General features: G+C 39.6%; 1 protein-coding gene across 1 annotated transcript; it reads right to left on the reverse strand.

Moving 5' to 3' along the window:
* Nucleotides 1-1,977: 1,977 nt before the first annotated feature.
* LOC137266056 (cytochrome P450 26A1-like) lies at nucleotides 1,978-8,149 on the reverse strand. Its single transcript, XM_067801553.1, has 6 exons — nucleotides 8,076-8,149; nucleotides 5,778-5,982; nucleotides 5,145-5,642; nucleotides 4,459-4,689; nucleotides 2,660-2,839; nucleotides 1,978-2,331 (listed from the first exon to the last, which is right to left on the reverse strand). Exons 1-6 carry the CDS (start codon nucleotides 8,147-8,149, stop codon nucleotides 1,978-1,980), a joined length of 1,542 nt encoding a protein of 513 aa, XP_067657654.1.
* Between the last annotated feature and the right edge of the window lie 16,240 nt (nucleotides 8,150-24,389).

A 24,389-nucleotide genomic window follows, 5' to 3' on the forward strand; every position in this document is an offset into this window, starting at 1 on the left:
ACCGGAGGAGATCTAGCGTCATTTAAGGCTATAGCGTTAAAAAGAGGACATAGTAGTTGGGACAATAATGTCTAGGTGCACTCGAGCATGCTCTTTTTACCAAGATTTGTTGTTCGACCAAGGATACAATTCCGGTTATCACGTAGAGGACATTTATAATTTGTTGCACTAGTACCACATATCATATCCGATGCAATTCCCTATTTTGAGTTATACCTTATGTTCTTGATACTATTCAGATGAACAGTCTCTGCATGTGTTTATGACGGGTGGAGCGGGCCTCCTTTAACAAGCCTCTATGTTGATCGTAAGTCACCAAGGTAACCTTAGTGCAGTATTAAAGAACGGGAGTTAAGGCTATAAAGGAGAATACTAACAAAAAAACCCACTTTTCTTAGAGGTTAAGGCTTTCTAAAAGCCACCATCTGTGTTTACAAGTGAACAAAAGGTTTGTAAAATTGCAATATACGCTGAAAAATCCAGAAACATCCACGTGAACAGATGGTATATCAAGTAGCATGGCGTCATATGCGCTTGTTGCTTACGGCTTCCTCTTTGAGTTTACCCCATGGCTTACCTTAACTTAAAGTTGCTTCATGAAAGGAGCCCCTGTGTTCGCTCATCTTTCCATGAACACCTGGTGTCATAAAACGTGTTCTGTCACCTTATCTCATATTGTCAGTTACAACTACTGAATTGTATGGCCCAGACATGATATATTTATAAACACAACATCATACAGCTGTAACACAGCTGACTGCGACGTCACGCAAACAAGACTCTTGATCCAGTCGGAATTGTTCAGTCGACTCTAGTTTGGGCAGAGATTACCTACAGATATGGAGAGGGATTTTAGGTTCCCGTTGAGCCGAAATGGGCTTCACGCATAGCACCCATTTAGGCGAATCGAACCCGGATCATCGGCGTGACGAACGAACGTTTTCACCACTGGGTTAAGCCTAGCGGTCTTTAAAGGTAAATCGAGTTCGGGCCAGACCATCCAGTCAAAAAACAACAGTGCAACACAACAACCAAAGACAATGTAATTTCATAATTTTATTACATAAATAAACAAAATATATTTAAAATCTAAAGCCATTCTGATATGATTTATTATATGATTTTAAGACATAAATATATATTCTTAAACCATGAACAGTGGGAGGAAAGTTGCAATAAATAGAAATAACTCAAGATTCAATTGATGAGCGTTAGTGGTTTTGCTCAAAACAGGAGTGCGTGAGTGAGTGACATCTGTTTTATGCCGCTTTCAGCAATATTGCACGGCGGGGGACACCAGAAATCAGTTTCATGCCTCAAAATGGGAATCTCTATCTTATCACTTCCAGAAAACAGATCGATGAAATATATAACAAAAAAATGTAAAAAGTTTTGTTGTGAACGGATATTATGAAAGGCGATAGAAACTGAAGTTTGGATTTTTGATTTTCTTAAGAAATGTTGTTTTTTGTTTTGGGGATTTCTTTTTCACATCAAATGATTCTCAGTCAACTCGACAATTTTAAAGGCGTACATCGGGGAATGTGGTGAGCTGGTGAGTGAGTATCTGTGAGTGATTAATTGAGCGTGGATGGGTGTGAGGCTTCGTGAGACAGCAAGTGAGCGTCTGTGAGTGAGTGAGTGATCGAGTAAGGATGAGTGAGTGTCCTTGTGACAAGGTGAGTGGGGTAGTGTTAGTCGGTGAGTGAGTGAGTGTGCGAGTGGGTAGGTATGGCTTGGGCCGCTGTTATTCAATATTTCAGCAGTATGAAAATCTCCATGAATATTTAAGCCAAATGTGGACGGTATAGTTTCATGTTGATCACTATGAGCGAGACAGGTTTGTCGCTTGCAGAATATAGACGCCGTCATAGTAAAACTGGGTTCCTTCCATTAGTGACACGTCATATTACGTTTACGAACCGCAGTCACATTACCAGTCAAATATGGAATTCAGCAGTGTCACGTTCACGTGACTCACCACGTGAAAGCACGTGGTCTTTTGGTTTTAGAAATTTGTGAAAAGTGAACCGGAAGTCCATCCACCGGATATGGAACAGGAATGTATTTCATTTTAGAAGACTCGTTCAAAAGACGCCATGTACAGCTTCTCGCCAGTTCAATGGCGAATATTTTTAGCATAAGTTTGGCAAGTTCCTTCCCAGCACAGGTTCTACTTCCGCCTCCAAACGGAACGTAATGGAACCGGTCGTCTGAAACTGAATTCCATCTGTCAGGGTTAAATCTGTCGCTTTCACTGAATATTTCTGTTAATTCCTGTGTTTCTCGGATGCTAAAGGCGACCGTCCATCCTTTAGGTATTTGGTAACCCTGAAACGGGAAATGATCAGCAATTAGTTTACCAGCTTTAACAATCAACTGCATTATCTAACAATAATTAATATTCAGCTAATTGTGGTGTAATAGTTATATATTATAATTAAGATCAATAGACAAACAAACATAATCCAGAAGGATACCAGAACAATTCTTGATTTCAGACCTGCTACAATCATGCCCAGACTCTATTCCTGTGCATTATGTTCTTTAGAATGTTCCAAACCGATATCCTTCTTATGTTACAAAAAGATTCGAAAATGCACAGACTGTCGTCATGTAACTGAAACAGTGAGGCGTGAAGCAAACAAAAGTGACTTACGTCAATTTCAAATGTTTTCAGCGCCTTTCTGAATCCTCCCCCGATAGGTGGCGCTAGTCGAAGAACTTCTTTCACCACATTGGACACGTATTTCAGTTGACCTATTTTCTCCAGCGTCAGTTCACCGTCATCATCATCCAGACCGTGACACTTTAGCTCTTCCGTTATCCGGTCGACAACCTGTTTTCAATAATAAATATATTGGTAATAATAAAACTAATTATTACAAGGTGAGTGACAGATTTAAAACAGTATTTCAGTTATATCATGGCCTCGTAGTTTTGTGTTTGATCTGCATTTCCGAAAGACAGGTAGAGTAGATACAGTACTATACTGAAAAGCAATAGAAACAGAAATTTCGACAAAATGATATAGCATGAAAGTAAGCGCTCATGTTTACATCTTCTATTTTAAAAAACAGAGTTGCGTTTCTTTTGCTGATTAGTATAGCTACGTTGAGTGGTCAACAGTCCTTCATCGATTGTAAGACGGTCAATGATTCTTAATACTGACGAAAAATAGTTAGTCCGTAGGTGTCACCATCCAACCGTAACAGGAACGCTTGATGGTTTTGCTTGTTCCCTAAAATACTAGTCTTATGCTTTTTGCTTTCAGAGGAATAAATGTATGTGGAAAATAGTGCGGCGAACATGTCATAGGCCCGTCTTAGTTTAGTTAACACTAAGTCCAAACAATTTCGGTTTTTGTTTTTTGTTGTTGTGTTTTTTTGTGTGACTTATACAATTTACCGTATTACCTAGAATAGGCCTGGCATTAATCTTTACTGGGACATTTTTTATCAACAACTTGCCTCAACTATTCATTAGTCACGTGTCAGTTGCGAGTGACAGTTGTTAGATAGTTACTAAAACTGTTCCTATATGTTATCGTTCTATTGCAAACATTCCTTTTTCCTTTGTGAATTATTGAATACCTCTGCATGTGATCACCCTCCTTTTCATGTAATAATGTGTATGCATGGTATTGAAATGAAAGACTGTTACGTGTGTTCAGCGTTCATTGTGGCACGACGTCGTGGCTATGGCACGGAAGGGCGACCTGCTTGGTAGCTCATTCCACCAGCCCCGGGTGCTATTTATGACCCCTTGGGCAACTAGGGGTGAATGACCCGCCGGTGATGAAGTCACCGTTACGTCACAATGTGCACGTTTTGAATTCCGGAGCAAGCTGGCCAGGAGGGCTTTCAGTAGGTCTACTGTTAATGTCAAGGTTATTGACCATTGTGCTCGTCACTGTCATAACAACGTGTACTGCTCGTGTTGGATCATCGTCGTATAATCTTACGTCAACCTGTGCCTCAAGAATATTTGGCGCCTTAAGCGACTAGGTATTGTCTGTAGCGATGTGCGGAATGCATGCATGAAGAATCAGTCTAATTATCCCATGTTTGTCATGCATTTAAATTCGAAACTTCGGGTCGAAAATTATCATTTCATGACCCGTGCTCCATGCCTTTACTGTATACATACTGGGTGATATAGACTTTCTCAGAAGCTTGACGTTACATCAAACAAACTTCGCATGCGTATCTAAGAGATAGTATGGAAGTAGACGTGGTAACAGTAACATTCGTAGTAGAAGTTAAATTCAATAAATGTTAGTTTAAATAACAAACCAACCCATATACATTGAACAGGAGCCCCGGGGGGATCAGAGATTCAGAACCGACGGAAATGTAGACTTGCTTTATTTAGAGCCTTAGCACTGCGGGGAAGGCTAGGCTGCATGGAAAATAATGTGGTTCAGGGACTGTGAGACAGGCTTGTTGCCACACTTACGTGCTTGTTCTTGGCAAGGTGAGTCAGTAGTGATGACGCTGCACTGGCACACGTGGCATGGCCGGCAAAGAGAAGTTCAAGGCCGACGTCTTTCAGCTCCTCAAGCGTTAGTTTTTCCTCCCCTTCGATCCCCATCATAAGTGACAAGGCGTCGAAACCGCCACCGTCTTCCCTCCGTCGATGAAGGCACTCCTCGATCTTGGACAATAGCTTCTGACGAGCGTGCAGACCCTAGAGAGAAACACCCCGATGATTACTAAATAAATGAAATCTGCGGGTAAATCCCAGTCTAACACCACTGTATCGAAGTAGAATGGACCTACGTAATTACCGAGTTATACAAATTTCGACACAACAGACAAATAGAGCAGGCATACGGAGGGGACATGCTTTCACCTGAAGACAACAGTGTGTTCGACACAACGGCGTTTTCGTGTAAACCTCTTAGTTGATGTTTCGTTTGAAAATATCTTTGACATTGTAAATGTACACAAAATAAAGAATACTTTTACAAGGTGTAATTTTCTTGAATGCATTTCTTCTGTATATCTAAAGCCAATTTGTCGTATATTGCCCAGCTGCTGAGTATCTTAGGCAATTTACCTTGAAAATCAATACAAATACCTTTTGTGGGTAAATTTGATGTTGCTACCATTTGTGGCATAAGAACAAACAAACAAACAAACCTTATTGAAGCCGGATCCGGGTACATTGAATGGTAGGGAGAAGAGACTGTCTGTGAACTCCCCAAACGTCCTCAGAAGATGCTGGTGCTCCTTCTCGCTGACCTTGAACCCCACCAGCACGCGACACGCGGTTTTGAACGTCATACTCTTGCACTCTGGATACCCAAAGACATATCCCAGCTGACACCACTTCTGAATGTAGGAGCGGGTGACGTCTTGGACGGCACCGACGTATGATGACAGGGCTTTGTGCGTGAAGGCCTTAAGGATGACCTTACGTCGGAGGCGATGTGTGTCGCCCAAAGCGTGGGTCACTGTTCCCTCCCCCATGAGGGTACGGACGCTCTTGGGCCAGTAAGCAGTCACCAGCGAGTGCTCTCCTAGTAGAATTTTGCGGATGTTTTTAGCTCCAACTACCCGGATTGTCGGGTTTCCCAGAATGTGAGTCTTGAAAACGTTTCCATACGACTTGAGTCTCTGTTTGTAGAACTTTGCACCCTGGAAAAGTGAAACACTGCCTTAAAAACTGAAATGCAAAGAACGCATGTGCTAAATATGACGCGAGTTGTAAACTGGGTGTGGTTTCAAGATCTATATTCATCTAAAAGAATAGATTGTAAACTTCAGTCCTACCATTAATACAAGATTAAGGGTTTCCCCAATGACCGGAAGTCCCATGCTGCCAGGCGGAAGCGGAAGTTTACAGGTCTGGTCTCGACAGTTCACGTTGTAGATGTACCACAGTTGCCAGGATGTAACGAGTAGGATCATAGGAAGGATTGATGGTATCACCACAGACATAAAGGCAAGCACGCTTTTCTCATTCGGCTCCAACAAGCTGAAACAAAAGACAGTTCTAAATAATCATGATTACAGGAATAATAATGATAATAAATGAATTATACTTTTTATGAAAGGACAAGAAAGGCGTGTTATGAAAAGCCTAGTCTTTGTCTTTCGAACATTAATCACGAAGCAGTTTTGCAAGAGTAACGATCTGAGTTTTTGGTTTGTTTGTTGTTTTACGCCGCAGTCAGCAATATTCCAGCCATAAGGTGTATATAAATGAGTCTGGATGAGACAATCCTGTGATCAACAGCATGAACACCAATCTACGTAACAGGAATACGATGACATGTTTCCACCCTCATACTACAAGCATGGGTACTTTCTATAAAGATCTTGACATCCTTAAATCCCCACACCCTCTTGCTATAATTAACTGGGGATGTTTTAATCGCTTCAGTTTCGAAAATATCTTGAAAGAATATTTGATTACAGAGATCATGTAATCATAGCCTTAACGCTAACGCGATATCAGTTTAATTGGCAGTATCGTATGTTGACCGGCAGACCACAAGTCCGCTTTGCAAAGCCCACGCGTGCACGGGGAGTGGCCAGTCTGAATGACCACACTCCGCCCAGCACGCGACAACTTGACCTCTGTGTGTAGCCGGTGTGACCCCTGTCCTCACCTCATATGACCTTCTCCCTCGGTCACGCATGCGCAACGTGGTCACGTGGTACACTTGAGTGAGCGCGAAAAGCGGGATAGGAAACTTCTTGCCGGTGTAATATTTGATTACTGAGTTGTGAATTTCTCCAAATATCAAACCTATTTAATAAAAGTCTACAATCGAGTCTTTTTTCTTAACTGAAAATTCGGTATCACAACTGTGAACTTTTATTGTACGTGAGTGTCGACGGTCGATGCTAACTGACACAGTAGGATGAAAAGTTGCAGGTAGATATCTTTTAGTTTCGCTATAAATTAATACTCGTTAAACTGAATGAGAAAGAGAAGAAAAGGAGAAGAAATCAATTTCTTTGCGACATATTTTCCGTTTTTCGTAATTAATAGCTCTTATTTTAAACAGTACTATTTAATTCAGTAGTAACTAGCCATCTGAAATGATTACGGTATTTACAAACATTTTCATCTACTGACTAATCTACTGTATGCTGAATGAGAACTGACTTCACTTTGCAACACTTATACCATAGCTGATAATGCCTAAACGGGTATATCACTACTGTTTACGCACTTACACACATCTCACGAAAATATGTCACAGGGCTGCGGGATTCGTCTGTCTCACAGTCCCTGAACCACATCACTTTCCCTAATGCATGACCTTCCTGCAATGCTAAAGCCCAAAATGACTACTACTAGTAGTGCTGCTGCTACTGCTACAGCTACTGCTACAGCTACTACCACTACTACTGCTACTACTACTGCTACAACAACTGGTGCTGCTGCTACTACCACCACCACTACTACTACTACTACTACTACTGCTGCTGCTGCTGCTGCTACTACTACTACCACTGCTGTTGTAGACCAACGCTTAGTCTCTGAATATGATTAACTTTGATAGGAGATCCCGGAACCTGATAATGTAGACTTGCTCAATTTAAAAATTTAGCATTTTAGGCTGAGGAGGGATGGGTAGTAAGGAAAATAAAGTGGTTCAGGGACTGTGACTACTGTTGCTGCCGGACATTCAATCTAAGTCGTGCACATGGAGAGTATGGTTTCTTAATACATTTTCATTAAACTACGACGACTAATGTCAAAACTGACAAACAATCCGCTACTTGACAGAAAGAATGTTGACTATCCCACCCCACCCCACCCCACCCCACTGGTAATCACAGTAATGTTTCATGACGAATAAATATTAATATACCGCCTAAATTGTTCTAAACATACTGTACAGCAAAAAATATGCCAGTTTAAAAAAGATGAAATCTCATAAAAGTGAAAAAATCTCCATTGAAAATCTTGTCGAAAAGCAAAAGTTGCGTTTCTTTTGCTGTCAGTATACGTATTATTCATAATTATAGCTGAATTGTCAATACATATAACTAAAAATTACCTGAAACAATTTCACTTTTTTTTCCAAATTGAAATTAAATTAAAATCCTTACCTTATGTCTCTGTAATTGTGCTCTGCCCTAAAGGCAACTTGTGTGAAACTGACATTGCAGTCATAAAGAGCCATGGTTGTCGCTTGTAAAAGCTCGTGTAAACTAAAGCAAGAAACGGGAGTCACCGGTCTTATATCGCCCAGAGAGACTCACGTAAACCAATTACTGACCTTGCATCGACGTAATCGCTGCCCCCGGGGTCACCAAGGTCAGGTGGAAGCAACGGTGAACATCGCTAGCCTTTTGTTCTAAGTCTGCGACCCCTGACCTTTACTTCCAAACATCGTTCTTTTCCATTGGAGAAGGAGGGTTTAGCCTAAACATGTTGTTCCCGACCCCCCGCCGTACCCCGTCCCTGTCACGTGGTTTGACGAGGGAGGGGTCCCATCTGTCTACCATGCCCTGGTCAGGGCAAGCGTTGGGTCAAATTTAAACCTGACGCAATTAATTTGAATTTGTGGAGAGTTTCTATTATTAATAAGCGTTGATTATGATATTGATGACAGGGACGCTTGGCCTTACGAGGACATGTGTTTGGGAGTGAGCTTTGTTTATTCAAATGAGATTTTTGTAAACCAGAAAAAAACAAGTTGCGTTTGTAAACATCAAGAAGCAAACAAAACAAAACAAAACAATATTGATTCCAAAGCGGAAATGGAGAAAGGTTTGAGTGTCTTCCTATTGGTCAATGCATTGCCATCACTCTACAAGGATCATTTTAATACACATAAATAAGTAAGCTGTTATAAATTGTTTGCATTCAAATGATTTGGAATCAAATCTTGACTATTTCTCTGTTTTTATTTTACGAATGTTAACGTAAGGGAAAAGGAACAAAGGTAATCTTAAAGCTTTCACTTGGAATACTTTGAGCACAGACCAAAACCTCGAGAAGAAGGAAATAATGAGGCGCGGTACATCATATGCGTTTCTGTAGGTGTGGTTAAGTTGCAGCAGAGACCATACAATATTATATATTATATGGTCTCTGGTTGCAGATATCACGCTTGTAGTCTGCCGTACAGACCCTGAAGTACATATATCCAAGAAAGCCCACGAGAGTCTAGAAAATGTGGCAAGTCTAGATTTCCTTAGCTTTAGGGTCTATAACAATCTGCTTAGACTGACAGCTAGTCTCTGAAATGAACATATTTTACTGAAAAAAACGTCCACAGTGAAAAAAATAATATTATGAAATGGAGCCCTGAGACTTTCTTCATTTTCAGAGACTAAACAAATCTGCAGAGCGATAATTCCTTGGAATTTCTCAACACGTGCAAAGATTCCTATCACCCATTACTGACACGCCACTGAAGGTGTATGTGCCAGGACTTTCTATTGCCCCCAACATCACCCTACCCAGCCCGACCCCTACTCCCTTCCAGTGTGGTGTGGGCAGCTCAGGGAAAGTATCAAGTGTTGCAACCACACAGCTCATGGTTTGCATCTCTTGAGACTAATAAAGAAAGTCTCAGGACTCCATTTCAATATAATATTTTTTTTTAACTATGAACGTTTTTTTTCAGTAAGACTTCAGAGACTAGCTGTTAGTCTATCACGTTTGCGAAAGAAACATTAATGGAAAAGAGATTTAAACTTCAACCTGTTCGTCAAAGTAGGTCTTTTTCGCATTAGAATTCCATTATAACCACAGAATCAGATTTAAATCGAGTTACATGTCAAAACGTCTTCATATAAGAGAGTTAAGGTTGCGTTGTAAATACTCTGCAGTCTGTACAATCCATTTTAAATTAGCATCGCGATGATTAATACATACATAAGTACGGAAGCCTATTAGGGCCACGTTTCACTATGATTCGGCATGCCGTACATAAGTTATTTTCCGTAAATTCCAAGTGACTTACCTCTTGTGTCACTTACGCTTAGAGTTCAGTTTGTCTTTTGCAAATCTAGCTACAGGAAGTCGCTTTGAAAAAAATAATAGGAAATGTAAATCTTTGATTAATGACTCCTGGGGATGATTATATCATACTTTTTTTTTCATGTTAGTATTTTATAGACAGGCGACAAGTCTCTATATAGATATGTTTAACATATACACCCGGAAGTATTGCGCAGGGACTTTCCGCGTCACCGAGCACCGATCCCAGTCTGAGCTCCCCTGGATTCGCTGACCCGTGTTTCACCTTCTCATACAATGGCATGGGGGGATAAAACCACAGTTTGTATTAATGGGATCGGCGTGGACTGGGTGTGAATCTGCTGACAGGTCTTCCTTAACTATAGTATGTAAATACCACGTCTGACAATAACGAAACCGAAAAAATTGCAAATACTTGTAGAAAATACCAAACACTGAATACTACTGTTCGTTGGCGCATTTCTTCTTCAAACCTAGTTTAAAGTGTGAAACCTTGAACAGAGACCATTTATCGGTATATGGTCTCTGCTTTGAATGACACGAAATGAAACCTATTGTTAATAAGCGTAGAAACTACAAAATACTCAATACTACTTTTCGTTGGAGAATTTTTCTTCAAACCTAGTTTGTATGACAAGAAACACAACCGATTGCTAATAACTGTAGAAAATACGAAATATATATTGCTCGATGGTGAATTGCTTCTCCGACCCTGGAACAGAGAGTAAAACTTTGACTGTATGACTGAACCTGAGTTTGTGTTTGTTTATGTCATTTATAACAGAGACCATATACCGATATATGGTCTCTGTTCAAAGTCTCTGTTTATACCGTTTAAAAACTTTCTTGCCGAAACCAGTCAATGCAGAGATTTATGTATATCGTTGTGTACAAGCAGCAGTGGTAGTAATCTTGTGCCTGACGTCATGACCACGTGTTCCAGTTGTAGAGGAAAGACACAAGTTTAATGTACGATTCATTATTGTTACATGAAACCTCTTTTGTGTTTATCGGATGGACAAAATGAACGTGCTATGTCGACGATAATATCGGTGTTCATACTTTCATCCTCTGGCTTGGATGTATCAAACTGAAATAGCAGCGGACCCATTAATACGTCACGTAGATGTCATAATATATTGACGGCTTATAAAGGGGGATATGCGGTTTGATGTACCATCAATGTCAATTGTGTATTACTGGATATTTATATATCCCAATAAAATAAATAAATAAAATAAATAATTTACATAAACATCTCCCTGGATTCCATTACTAAAGAAGCCACAAGCCTTTAGTACAAAGCAAGAAAACAATTATGGCATACAATCCCAATGTATGCAAACGTTGTTTCCGTGTGCAGAAATATAAGTTGTATCACTGGAGTTGATTAACAATTTAAATTTAAACATGGTAAAATATAAATGGTAATATTGTAGTAGATAGTATGTCCTTAAAACAGTGTAGTGAGGGCATACCAGCAAACAGTAGAACTCATCTTTAATTGCGTTTAATGTACAGAATGTGCAGACTGTTTTCCCTTGGCGCATTGCACGATCTGCCCTTCTCGAGCATGAGATCATGTGAAGAGCATCTAAATCTGGATAATGACACGGGTAATTTTCTGACATTAGTATCCTGTAGTTAAAATAATTTACATGGAGGGTAAGGTGACAGTAAATATTTCTCAAATCCCTTATATACCGAAGGAAACAAATAAGGGAACATATCAAAGCACAAGTGTCCCTTTATTCTTTTTCATGTTTCTTCACAAGCTTTGTATCACACTGTGGGTGAGAATCTGAAAACATAAAGAGGAACACTGCATTTTGATTCCGTCAGTATGTTTACTGTCAAAGCTCAACAGAGTCTGCCATACAAGTCATGCAACAGATATACCCATTGAGACCACTGCAAGTCTTTAGTATGTGGCAAGTCCAGATTCTGAAAATGAGGAAGGACTCTGTGTCCTATTTATTATATTTCATGAATATTTAGGAGCCGATTTTTACTGTAACGTATGCCAATTTGCCAATTTAGTATGTTTGCCAAATCTAAAAACTAAAAACAGGAAAAACACCAACACACACCAAAAAAAAGCGTAAAAGTAGGCTTATTCTCTGACCATCACTGATAGGCCTTTACCATGTTTTCATTTTTCATAATCCAGTTGAGCCGATCGGTGATTCCAGATACTTCTCTCTGTGTGTTGGCAAGATGAGTCGGTGTGAATCCAAGATTCAACCTAATGTTGCCAGCTCCGTACTCGCTTTGAATTTGTGTAAGACAGTATACGTCCACGCTGCCGAAGATTGGTTAGTTGGTTGGTTGGTTGGTTGGTTGTTGAAGCCGCAGTCAGCAACTCTCCAGCTCTATGACGGCGGTCTGTAAATAACCAGTTCTGGATCAGACAATCCAGTGATCACCTTCACGAGGATCAATCTCTACAACTGGGACACGATGACAAGTGTCAACCATGTCAGCGAACCTGACCATGAGATCCCTTTAGATGCCTTTACGATAAGCATGAGATGCTGAAGACCAGTGTGGCCCGCTACACTGGCCCGCTACACCATGGCTAGTAAAAATTCAGTCGGGCAGGTGAATCTCCAGAGTCACTACCCCGACTGATACTGAATTTTCATGGGTCATTTTATAAATATACATCTCTCTCATGCACGATTACGGCCTGATAAAAATGGTCATCATATTAGCATGTTAATGATGAAAACCTGTCATGCTGACAATATCTAATTTGAATATGCTTTTGCTTAGTGTCTACATTTCGAGCTAGTGATTAATGTCATGGGCTCGTAACCTTCTGGCATAGATCGCAAGACTGACTAGGAAAATTTGGAAACTATTTCACATACATATCTTCAAGGGTTCGATACCAAGGATTTACGCCAACACGCACTGATATGGCCAGTACACTGACTAAACAAACGTTGAACCTTCTGTGCGGCCTAGTGTAAAGTTGTCACAAGTAGTTGTCTGGTCCATCATTTGTATTTCATTAAGTGGCGGAGTAAGTTGTATTACTATGCTGACGGTAGCATAAAATGTCACTCACTCAGTTCCTGTTCTACAGTGACACATTCAATCTTTCAATTCCAGCTATGAAGAATTTGACGGACGACCTGATTAATGATATTTAAACCTTCTGAGTGAGAAATGTAATTACATGACAGGCTCATTTTAAACTGAAATGAAATTTTTTTTTTTTAAAAAAAAAGAAGAAGAATGAGCCTCCCCTCCTCACCCACCTTCATCTCTTCATCTCACGTAATCATCCCCCCAAAAGAGAAAAAAACCCAAAACAAAATAAAAAACCAAACCAAACAAAAAGCCAAACAAACAAACAAACAAACAAAAAACCAAAAAAACCTCCAGCCAAACAAACAAAAAACAAAGAAAAACAAAACAAAACAAACAAACAAACAACAACAAAAAAACAAAAAACAAACAGAGTTGCGTTTCTTATAATCAAGTTCTAAGATGGCCATGTTCTATTTATGGCTAATTCCAATCCGATCCCATCCATGGTGGAACGCGAAATGTTACATGTGCATGGGATCGTCGATAGAGTCGCGGTGGGGGTCACCGCAGGAGTCGTGAGGGTCAACGATGAAGTCGTCGCGAGGCCACAGTGAACGCGGAGGGCACAGATCCACGTTCAATCTCAAAACTGCGAATGACGCTTGACCTGACAGAGTTCAACAATCAGTCGCCACGATCTCGTGTATTCATCATTTTAATGTTGGTGTTTCCACTTCCGAACACACATGCAAGGGAATGGTAGCACAGACCCTGAAATAATAGCCAAGAAAGCCCATGCAAGTCTAGAAAATGTGACAAGTCTATATTACCATAGTCTCTGATAATGAGGAAAGTAACGGGGTTCGGTTTCATTACAGTTTCATAATTCAGAACCTTTTTTTTGTCAAGACAAGATGTTAGTCTAATAAACTCATTCCAGAAAGAGGTAGTCATCAAGCGTAACTACAAGGTTAGAAGACCTTGTATGGTGGGTGAGTGGGTTTAGATTTACTCCGTTCCAGCAATGTCACAGCGGGGGACACCACAAATGGGCTTCACACATTGTACCCAAGTGGGGGAATCAAACTCGGTTCTCCAGCGTGGAGAGCGAACTCTTTAACCATAAGGCTACCTCACCATCCCAGACATGGTATAGAACATCATTTCTTTTCCACAAACGTCATAAATTATTTTATCCCTGAAACACAATCTCTTAATTGGTTATCAAAAAGCCGTCGCAGGTAGTTTTACACATATATGGCGAAATCGAGAATGTATAATTCTTCAATGTGTTTATTCGTTCAAAATGTTTTCCAATTTCTTCAACATCCATACAAATGGTAGCCGAAGGGATACATACACTTTTCAAAGCACTGTTGCAATTTTCTTAAATATTTAAACAAATCTATCGCTAAAGATTTTACGGATCTAAATAGTAAACATTTGCTGTACTCTGGAGTTTTAAATGCTTTCATTGGTGAAGTTTAAAAAAACATAACTGAATTGCACTGTCAAGCATCAAGGAATTGATGACGAATTCCAGCTGACCCGCTGCAGAGAAAAGGACCTCCAAAAAACAAAAGGAAACTGTTAATGGCAACGATATTTGGCCAGTCGATGTCTGCAGTCTCTCTCTCTCTCTCTCTCTCTCTCTCGCTCTCTCTCTCTCTCGCTCTCTCTCTCTCTTTCTCTCTCTCTCTCTCTCTCTCTCTCTCTCTCTCTCTCTCTCTCTCTCTCTCTCAACTGTTGTAATACCGAAACATGATGTATATGGATCTGAAGCAGCGGATTTGCGCTGAGGGGTCGATTTTTAAGTTTTCATAATGTCAGCACTGTCGAAAATCACCATATTTGGGAAAAGGTTTCACCAACAAAGTTATCCGGTGCGTTTCAGGTCAATAGACGCTCTATGGACGTGTTAGTGGTTGTGTAACTTCGTATCTAGCTCGAGCGCCTGGGGCGAATTGTGACGTCACAGTGGTCAGTCAGATATCACCGGTGACGCATACCATACACTTTGTTATATATCCACGTTTGATCCTTATTATACTTACATAAATTTACACGTGTGAAGGTAATGCATGATGTGCGCATAAACCGATGACGTCAAGAAAACGTGACGTTCGTCAGCGATAATGTCATTCAGGGGCACAAATGTTAATGGTGTTAGTTATGGCAATATTTTGTAATGAAATGTTACATTATGTAAAGTAAAACCGACAACGAAGTATAGTGACTTAGTTATTGACGTCATTGTTCTTCAATGCTCTGAAGACATATTATAGTAACGTTACTTTTGAAATATTGAATTATGGATGAGATATATCTATGGCGGACAGGTTTACGTTTTTCTTTCTTACACTTGTAATTCAAGTTTGCGTCCCTTTACATGAACAATCACAAATGTATACAGTACAAAATTATTGAAAAAAATGGGTTCTTTAACTTTTACTTGAACTTAAACAGAATCTTATTGGGAGCGGGTATTTTAAGCTGGATGACTTGTCCCCAATCCCGGTCACATTTGTGAATAAACTATGTTTAACACCAAAAACAGAACATTTCCTTATTGCTTATATGAACAAAGATGTTAACAATTTTCTTGCTTATTTCACATGAAAGTGATGGAAGGAAAAAGAGAACTCGATTTTTCATTTCTAACCATGCATCGTCTTTCAGAAGGGTAGATGAAATATGAAGTTATGAATACCCATTGGGACAAAAGGGCACCTTGTCTTTCCACTCTTTCATTTACTCATAAATGCAATTTCGAAGTGGTCCCTGAAACGAAACTGTTTTAAATTGTGGGGTTTGGAGTTAGTTAGTTTAAAAACTATGAAAAAACAACACCAGTTAAACCAGATACTGGAAACATATTGTGTTCTCGTGATTAACCGAATTACTGAATTACTGAAAATGCTGAATGTTCTGAAATATAATATATATTATCCTCCTTCTCCACCTGTAGTAATACCGTGAACTTATTCGTACAGTTGCGGTTAAGTTCTGTATGAAAAGTCATTTTCTGTCAGCACACAGTCAGGTTTAATGGTAAAGGTAGTGAGTTAAAAACAAATATGTCCATCTTACTTTCTTAGTTTCAATAATCTGAAAGCAACATCTGCGGAACAATGTCAAACTATATATTCTATTCATCGTTTGACGGGGACAGTTTTGGGAAAACAACAAATATTAAAGATGAGTAAACTTTATGTAAACATCTGATGTACAAAATGATAAAATAGAAAACATATTTTCTTTAAGTTAATAAGTTAACGATATTTTTTCAGTAAATAATATGCACCTGTAGGACACTATAGCAACGGTCCATTATGAATAGCATAAATTCAGCATCTTTGGGGGGGGGGGGGGGGGGGTGTCAAAAAGAAGATTTTTATCTGAAATGGCCGCCATAAACGGTGTTTCGGGTAGGGATGCCAGTTTCTTGACTATGTTCACGAGACTTGGATTCCGTCTCCTCACATTCAGGCCTTTGTCCGATGACCTTTTGACCCTTACTTGCCGGAGGCTATGGTGCAATCGTTACGATGTGCTTTGTCTGATGCAGTGCTTGAATAGTTAAGCTCTTAAATCATGCATAATCATCAACTCCGTAAATTTTAGATCCTTAGTGGGCTCTGATCCTTGATTGTTTTATATCTGTCATTGATATTCTGGTTCTAAAATAATTTTCAGGTCAAAATATGAACACTCAATGCGTTTTTGCATTGTATATGTATAATTTTTAACATGGGATGTGTGTGGTGTGTGCAGAAATATGCATAGTTAATGTTGATGCCTTGGACGAGTCGTCATGACGACATGTACTGTGATAATTACATCACTGGCTAAATCAAGGAAGTACCCAAAGTAATAAAGTGATTTCTATAAAATAGATATTCCATTTCCGTTCTCAAACCTTGCATGGATAATATTTTCGTTGCAAGCCTGATGGATTCCAAAATTTTGTATTTAGGAATGTTATTAAAGGCTTGCCAACCTTTTTATTAACAAACATGCGTAAGCTTGGCCTTTTAGTAATGGTAGCAGAGACCATATAATAAATTATACGGTCTCTGATGGAAGCGACGCCCCTGCATGAATTATGTTTAATTGCATGTGCCATGTTGATAATCACTATGGTGGTTTATTTAAACTTCTATGAATACAGTAGTTTTGTGTCCGAACACATTGTTGTTATCTGCATTGTTGTTTCATTACGGACCAAAATGGCCACGATCTGGTGGTCACGAGTGGTCAACCCTGTGTTCAACACATGGCCTGAGAATGACCTGATGAGGGTCAGAGGCTGGCCAGAGAGGCCGCATCATGGGAGAAGGGATGGTCATTGGACAATACTTCATCCGGACATTGGTCATTTCCTTGTGTTTCGGACTTTCCTGTCTTCGTCCACTTTTCCACATAGCACGGACGTCATTGAAGACAAGATTTGCCGCGACCTCTTCGCGCGGACGTCATAGTAGACAACCATTCGCTATCATGCTGACTTGTTTGATCTGAAGAGCTAAATCCGGGTCGCTAATTAAAATAATCACTCGAATTTACAGAATAATTTGCGGCAGATGGGACCGCTGACATTTGTTAAAACATGGTCGGTATTTGAACTTTCTCCCATCTTGATCAAACAGTGGAGCTATAGCTAACATATTCACGTCCAACCTTCCACTTCTCTACCCAAAGAACACAATGTACATGTAATTCTTCCTGAACATGCTATATGCTATATTGATAAATAGACATTGAAACCCAACATAGTATGTGATAATTTGACGAGAAGCGGATCAGCTGTTTGATATTCGGACCAAAACAAATATTCATAATATACACAAATAAAACGTACTCGCGTAGCCTGTAAATTTGCCTATTATCATTTTGACGCAATTGTACTCATCTTTAAATACAACTCTTCATTTCGACAGGCATAATTGTATTTTGCAAACACACTCACGCACTCACGTGTGCCCATGTGTCATGCTCACGGTTGTATATCTATTAATATACTGAACAACAAAAGAAAAACAACTCTGCTTTTGTCAGTTTTTACACAAAAGACATAAACACGAACGCTTAATTTTATCAGATTTCATTTTTATTCGAAACTTGCGTTTCTTTTGCTTTTCAGTACACGATAATGGCAATTATTCTATCAATTTCTATTGTTTCTTCAAAGACCAAAGTAGGTCACAACGATTAGTTAAGTCTGACGTGATATTCACTCAGGAATTACTCGGTAGCTGACTTAAAAACACATAGAAGTGTCAATGTTCTGTCCCTCTTGATAGAAAGGCAATTTCAGAAGTGGCAGGAAATGAAGACATTTCATATCTGTGTTTAAGCAACGTCTTTAAGACATTTTCTTCTGAGTCAATTAATAATTCAAATTTTTGGAACACTATTATTCTAATAAATCTTTCTTAGAGCCGAAGCTTTGATTATGAATCGTCAAGATAAAGCGTTAATAAAAGATTGTGTAAATTTAGAATTGGTTTTCATAATCTTAGAATTAATTATTTAAGCAAATCTAATCGGGCTTTGAGTGATGATAACGAAAATCCATTTGCAAAATAGTAATACATGTAGTAATGAAAGTGAATATCATGTAATATTTCTTTGCATCAAGTATTCAAATTTACGAAGTAAGTATTTATCATTTATATCAGCACCTGTACGAGATAAACAAATATTGTCTAATCTGCTAAAATCCAAAAATATTGATGTTATCAAATTGTTATTGCAATTTATCTAAATCATGTTTTCAATGAAAAAGGACCCCATCACTATATGCTTTTAACTGAACTTGTACTTTAGGGTCCGAAATACTGAATAACACGAATCTGAATCTCAAAAGCAATTATGTTTTCGATCCAACTTTTTTTTGTCTTGCAGACAATATATACCATTTGAAAAAGTAGGAGATAATGGATTTACAGGACCAATGAAATGCAAATGGTGAAGCCAAGGAGGAAACTGATGATGAAGATGAATTATGGGAAAATGTGAAATTTATTCCATTCTTTTGGAAATGTTTCATTTGCACGGATAAATATTACTCACATGCATTGGGATTGGCTAGGTATGCTCGCAATATGGAATATGCAATATGAAATATGCCCTACTTTTTGGAATGTTGATAAACCACCAAGATCATACTTTCACGCAATTGGGTATGTCTCCATTGCCCCTTCTTCTAATGACTCAGCCCATTTCTGGTGTCCCCGCCGCGACATTGCTAGAATATTGCTAAAAGCGGCGTAAAACTAAACTCACTCACTCTAATGACTGAATATATATTTTTTCAAAACACGAAAGCCTTTGCCAAAGAATCCCGGTAAATGGCATCTTACAGATGGGAAGATGTTTTTATTCGTATAAGTGTATCAGCGTGTAATCATTGTTCACCTCTGACACTGACACGTGCTTCAACACCCATCATCGGTGTAAAACATCCAGCTTGAATGAAAACTACAATTATCACAGGGAAACGCTTTACTGAGCAAGGCCTGCTTCAACCGTGAGCCGTTCTTTCGGGGCGCGACCCTTCCACAATGGCGACCAGTAACCTTACGCAATTGACCCAGGTCAAGGGTCACAGGTTATCCCATGGGTGCAGGGTATACGGGCAGGGCAGGAGCTTAATTGGGAAGGGGGGAGGGGGTGGGGGGAGTGACATTGATGCATTTTATCCACTTTGTAAACATTCCTTTAAATATTATGTTAATTGAACTTTCACTCACACTTGAACTCGGCATTTCTGCAACTACAAAGGAGAATTCGGCATGACATCAGCGCGATGGGCTTGTTTTATTTTGAAAGCAAACTACTTTCGCAGACAGATAAAACTCATGCTGGGTATAATCAATAACAAGATATAGTCAGTTTAATATACTGAGAATATTTAACGACTTTCGAAAGGAAAATATACAACACACTTTTATCAGGCGGCAGTGAGCGAAATAGTTTCCGAATTTTGCTGGCCGGTGTGACTTACTGTCTGAAAGTTACCAGCCCACAAAATAATTCACTTACCCGAAATTTGAATGTAGAAACTATGTAAACGATTTAAGAAAACACGTCTGAAATGTCCTGTATACTCAAATATGTTATCATTAAGCTGCTAATGCGATACACATTTTTATTTGACCGCAATCTTATATGATTTAAAAGTGTATTATAACTTAACAAGTCGGAGAGAGTGATATATTTACGTAATGGCCCATAAAAATCTACCAGCCAGATTTACTGGCCCGGCTGGATTTTTATTAGCCACGGGCTAGCGGGACAGGAAATTTCAATTTTCAAGAAGGCCTATTGCTCTCCGAGGACCGTTATTCTTGTCCCATGAGAAAACGATCAGCGGGCAATTTCCAACACGTGAAATACATTTTTAACCACCGTAAATAAACATTTAAACACAAAATAATATAAAATAGCAAGATTTCTTTTATTAAATGAATGTGTATGTAGTAAATTCACTCTAGATTAACATTAAGTTTTTTTTAAAAATATATCTTACCAGAGGGTATCAACATTATCTCTAATGGAAACAACATACCCAAATTAAATTTGATAAGGGAAGATAACTCTTGCTTAGATTTACATCAAGGTTAATGCTTGTGTGGCCCAAATATCATGAAGTATGGTTAGAAGTAAGAAAAAGGGAAATAACTGCTTAACATAAATACGCGCTCTTACTGTCACACACAAACCACGGTATCCAACCTCCTTAACGTTGCGACCACCTCCGTGGTGTAGTGGTTCGATCCCCGTTATACCAAATGATTTGAAACCATGGTACTTGTTGATCCCTGCCTTGCGCTCGGCATTGATGGGTACAATAAGGAGTGGTCGACTCGGAGTCAGCATATTGTGTCTGAGTGTGGTTTTCATGCTTAACCGCGGCATGATATCTATCAGTAAGCTAGAGCTATAAAACCAGCTGAAGTCAGGGCTAGTACAAGCAGCTGAAGTCAGGGCTAGTACAAACAGCTGAAGTCAGGGCTAGTACAAGCAGCTGAAGTCATCATATGAGCGAAATGTTCTTAAGTACGACGTTAATAACCTGGATGCCACAGGGACATATATGTCCCTCCTCTTAAACCCTATATTCATAAGTGCGACGTGCATTTGACCACTTTCTAAATGGCATTGTGTACTCACCTTTAACGTTGCACTTTTCATGGCCTGGAGCCGTATTAATAAAGGTTCTAATAATTAATAATTATTTTATTATTTTTTAACTCGTAGAATCTAAATTAATACGGCTCCTGGTCTCACAACGCCGAAATGAACCCACAAACCAACGTCCAAACGAGACCTAATGGCACATTTACCGGTGCATCGGATATGGTGTGGTCTGTTAGACCGAAATCTGGTCCAGTTTGTGCAACAAAGCTTATCTATAGACAGGCCCTGTTCATTGTGAAGGATTCATCACTGTTCACCTCCAGCAGCAGAATCAGCAGAATAGCCAACAATGAGATGGGAATTTACCTACTGATCGCATCTCATAGGTTGATTTGGTGGTTCGACCTACGCCACCATCAACAACCTTGTGCCGGCCAATGGAAGAAAATACCCACAAGTCATGAAACCCAACCCCAAAGGTGTAATCTATAAACTTCATTGTAATTGTGGACACTCATACATAGAAGAAACATCAAGACCCGCCAACGTCAGAATCAAGGAACGTCAACCACGAAATCGGGCCAGAAATCAGCCATATGAGACCACACAGCAACTCAACCCACTCATCAAATCAACCGGACTAACTTCACCATTCTCGCTAAAAAACAGACTTTACCAAACGCAAGTTCTCTCTTACTTCCAAATTCTACATAAACCTCTGAAAGAAGTGTCGGTTTTATGGTCGATTAATCCAAAATTTCCGTATCGTACTTCAGGCTCTTTGGCGATCAAAACATATGTGCATGTCTTCTTTTCTCATTATCATACAAACTGTACTTGAACCTGACACCTCTTACAATTTTAGACATTTCAGAGAACATTCCGAGTATTCCTTACCGATCCCTAGAGTAACTGAAGTGTTTCCTATTGTTACGTTTAATACTGTCTGGTTATTATACTTGTACTTTACCATTTCCACTGAACCAAGAATGCGTTCTGTCATTTCAGGGGGATGTGGGGGTAGCTTTTGGTTAAAGCGTTCGCTCACACTGAGGACCCGGGTTCGACTTCCAACGTGGTTACAATGTGTGAAGCCCATTTCTGGTGTCCCCCGCCGTGATGTGTTGCGACAAACGACGTACAAACCATTCTCGCTTACTCGCTCTGTTATTTCGGAGTGATATCAGAGATTTTTACGCTACCCTCCGCAATATTCCAGCTATATGACGGCGGTCTGTAAATAACCACCTCTCGACCAGACAACCCAGTCATCATCATGAGCATCGATCAGCGCAGCAGTAGTAGTACTAGCAATAGTTGTAGTAGTTGTAGTAGTAGTAATAGTAGCAGCAGCAGTAGCAGTAGTAGTAGTAGCAGCAGTAGCGAATGAGTTTAGTTTTACGCCGCACTCAGCAATATTCCAGCTATATGACGGCGGTCTGTAAATAATTGAATCTGGACCAGACAATCCAGTGATCAACAGCATGAACATCGATCTAAGCAATTGGGAACCGATGACAAGTGTCAACCAAGTCAGCGAGCCTGACCACCCGATGCCGTTAGTCGCCTCTTACGACAAGCATAGTCGCCTCTTATGACAAGCATGATTTGCTGAAGGCCTATTCCATCAGAAGTATTTCAGAAGTTCAAGACAGGATACCTTATGCAAGGTTTTTTTCAATTCTCTACAATGATTTTTTTAACATAACTCTTCAATGTTTACCTTACGCAATGCAGTAATTTATGCTTCGGCGACTCTCTTCTTCGATCAGCTAGGATTTTATGTCCGCTCCGAACAATACCTGAGCTGTGCTTGGCTGTGCAGCTGCATAAACAGCTTATGACTGCGACTATCTTACATGAGTGAGTGAGTGAGTGAGTGAGTGAGTGAGTGAGTGAGTGAGTGAGTGAGTGAGTGAGTGAGTGAGTGAGTGAGTGAGTGAGTGAGTGAGTGAGTGAGTGAGTGAGTGAGTGAGTGAGTGAGTGAGTGAGTGAGTGAGTAATCTGTTGTTTCCCACCGGTTTTAGCAATATTCCAGCAATATCAAGGCGGTGGTGGACACCAGAAATGGACTTTACACACAGTATAAGTCGCCATGTGAGGAATCGTACCTGGGTCATCGGTGTGACAAGTGACCACTTTGACCACTATGGAATAGTCTAACAATACAAACACTATAGTGTTAATAACGGGTGAAGTTTCTTGTAATTTTAAAAATTCATTAAATTACTTGAAAAAACACGACTAACTTTTTCAAATACTAAATTTCTTTATTAGAGAAAGACATTTCGAAAGTTCATATTGCATATTCAGATCAAAATTATTTACTAACCCTAAAAGATTTCAATAGTTCATAAACTATTATTTTTAAATAATGACACCGTTGTCCATTTGGCGCTTGAACAGGAATAGAGTGGTGGGGTAGCCTAGTGGTTAAACCGTTCGCTCGTCACACCGAAGACCGGGTTCGATTCCCCCACATGGGTACAATGTGTAAAGCTCATTTCTGGAGTGGCGTTAAACCACTCGCTTGAATAGCAATAATTGTATAATATGTCTGGTTTTATATATGTATTTTGTCTGATAAACTTTAAATATAACTTAACTGATGCCGTTTGCTCGTCGACGAGTGGGGAATGTCAAGAATGCATGGATAACTGAATGTACAGATGTCTAATTGCGCCATTATTCGTATATTTTGTCAGTTAAACTTCAGGCAAAAGGGCTGCACAAATGAGAGAAAAAAATCAACAGTCTGTCTAAATTATATCTTCGCACGCACATACGAAGACTGGTCATTTTCTTTTTGTTGCGCAACCCTATCTGCGCTACACTTTGCCTGTGGTTAGAATTTATGCTGTTTTTTTTTCATATTCATACCCGTATTTGAAGCTGGATGTTTATCGCCGGGTTTTAATATCCTTGTGGAGGATTGGGGATTGGTTCAACAGCCGTATGAGGGGATGGGTTTGTTGAATATAAAGGTTTTAAGTATCGTTAGCATATGCTCTGTTCTAGTGACTCTGGGTTCACCCACAGGCGGGTTCACGACCCCTCTGTTACCCTGTCTACCCTTAAGTGACCCCACACCTACCCGATATACACCGCCCGTAAACAAAAACACGTCGCCCTTGAATTCATTCACACCCTGTATTCCCGAGACTGACATGAAAACATGTTTTGAATTTTCCGTGTATTTTAACCCATAGATGTGTTTCATGTCGTGTGTCGAAACACTGACGTGGTTG

The sequence above is a fragment of the Haliotis asinina genome, chromosome 15 (assembly GCF_037392515.1).
Source record: "Haliotis asinina isolate JCU_RB_2024 chromosome 15, JCU_Hal_asi_v2, whole genome shotgun sequence".
In the NCBI taxonomy this organism is placed as follows: Eukaryota; Metazoa; Mollusca; class Gastropoda; order Lepetellida; family Haliotidae; genus Haliotis; species Haliotis asinina.